Source organism: Perkinsus marinus (genome assembly GCF_000006405.1).
Source record: "Perkinsus marinus ATCC 50983 genomic scaffold scf_1104296974748, whole genome shotgun sequence".
In the NCBI taxonomy this organism is placed as follows: domain Eukaryota; phylum Perkinsozoa; order Perkinsida; family Perkinsidae; genus Perkinsus; species Perkinsus marinus.
The window spans coordinates 1-1,147 of record NW_003200994.1 but is presented as its reverse complement, the minus strand read 5'-3'; the positions used below and the strand labels follow the sequence as shown (position 1 = coordinate 1,147).

General features: G+C 48.4%; 1 protein-coding gene across 1 annotated transcript; it reads right to left on the bottom strand.

Moving 5' to 3' along the window:
* Nucleotides 1–331: 331 nt before the first annotated feature.
* Nucleotides 332–979, bottom strand: Pmar_PMAR020790 (hypothetical protein; the record flags this gene model as incomplete). The annotated part of the gene is made up of 2 exons (XM_002765755.1): nucleotides 332–666; nucleotides 892–979. The coding sequence occupies 2 exons, from the start codon at nucleotides 977–979 to the stop codon at nucleotides 332–334; spliced, it is 423 nt and encodes a 140-aa protein (XP_002765801.1).
* Nucleotides 980–1,147: the final 168 nt, after the last annotated feature.

The window sequence follows — 1,147 nt, the reverse complement described above, 5'->3', positions numbered from 1 at the left end:
TAAATTCTCAATACTCCATACCACACTTTCTCCCATCGCATAAGCATCCATGTATCCCTGTACTTGGAACTCAAACAGTGGCGAGCAGACTCCGCCTCCGTCCCCTTCTCCCAGGGCTTCCCTCACAGTGCAGTACATAAATCGACTCCCCTAGCATCACAACGACAGCCCTTCCATTGTTAGAACATATCTTCACTTTCCTCACCTCAACAGCTCCATTTCTAACTATGGCAATCTAACACGATCCCGGAGAATATGCACAGAAACCAACAATACTTTCCTCACCGTTTCCATAGTGTCACAAACTAACATGTCCCTATATTCTCCCTCCTTACACTAGAGCCTTCTTATCCTCATCCTCCTTACCACACGCTTTGCTGAACCCAGCCGTCGCACCCGTGCGCATCTTCAGACTGACGTCAAAGTCCATCACCCCTCTCCTCGATGGGTCATTTTCCCCCCGAAATTCTCCCATAATTTCCTCCAATCCCCTGCCCCTCTCTGTCAGCCTCGCCGCCGTCTCCACATCGGACGCTCCTTCCCAAGTACTCTCAGCGTACCCCAACCCATACCACTTGCAGAGGTACTCAGTAGCACCAGAATCCGCCAACCTCAACGCCAGGATCTTCTCCACTGTGACGTACGCGGGGTTTATCATTCCCGAACCTACTATCATCTCCCTCGATGACTCATAAATTCGAAAAGGTGTGGTATGAGAGCTGTAGTCCATAATTTCCTCTGTAACCATAATTCAGTTCTCACTCAGCTGAGCTCAGGTGTTTTCTCACTATTAAAAGGAGTTTTCATACGAGTAAGGGTAGAACTAAACAGAAACCAATAAGAATTTCCCAAAATTTTTATATTTTCCCTCCCCACTGCTCCCACTACTACCCGGGTATGCAGCATCCTTAAGATGTGCGTGCCTCTGCGGCGTATCCCCATTAGATCCACGATGATATTTCTGATTAAAATTCCGCATTTTTGTAGACCTCTGATCGCCCTGACAACAACCGACTTACTCCCACCTCCCATACCACACCTTCCTCACATCCAAATCAACCATCTCCTCACTAGGCACCCACTGAGCATGCAAGTAGCTCTGATGAGCGAACTTGCACAGGTACTCAAATCCCCGACCTGAGCTCAA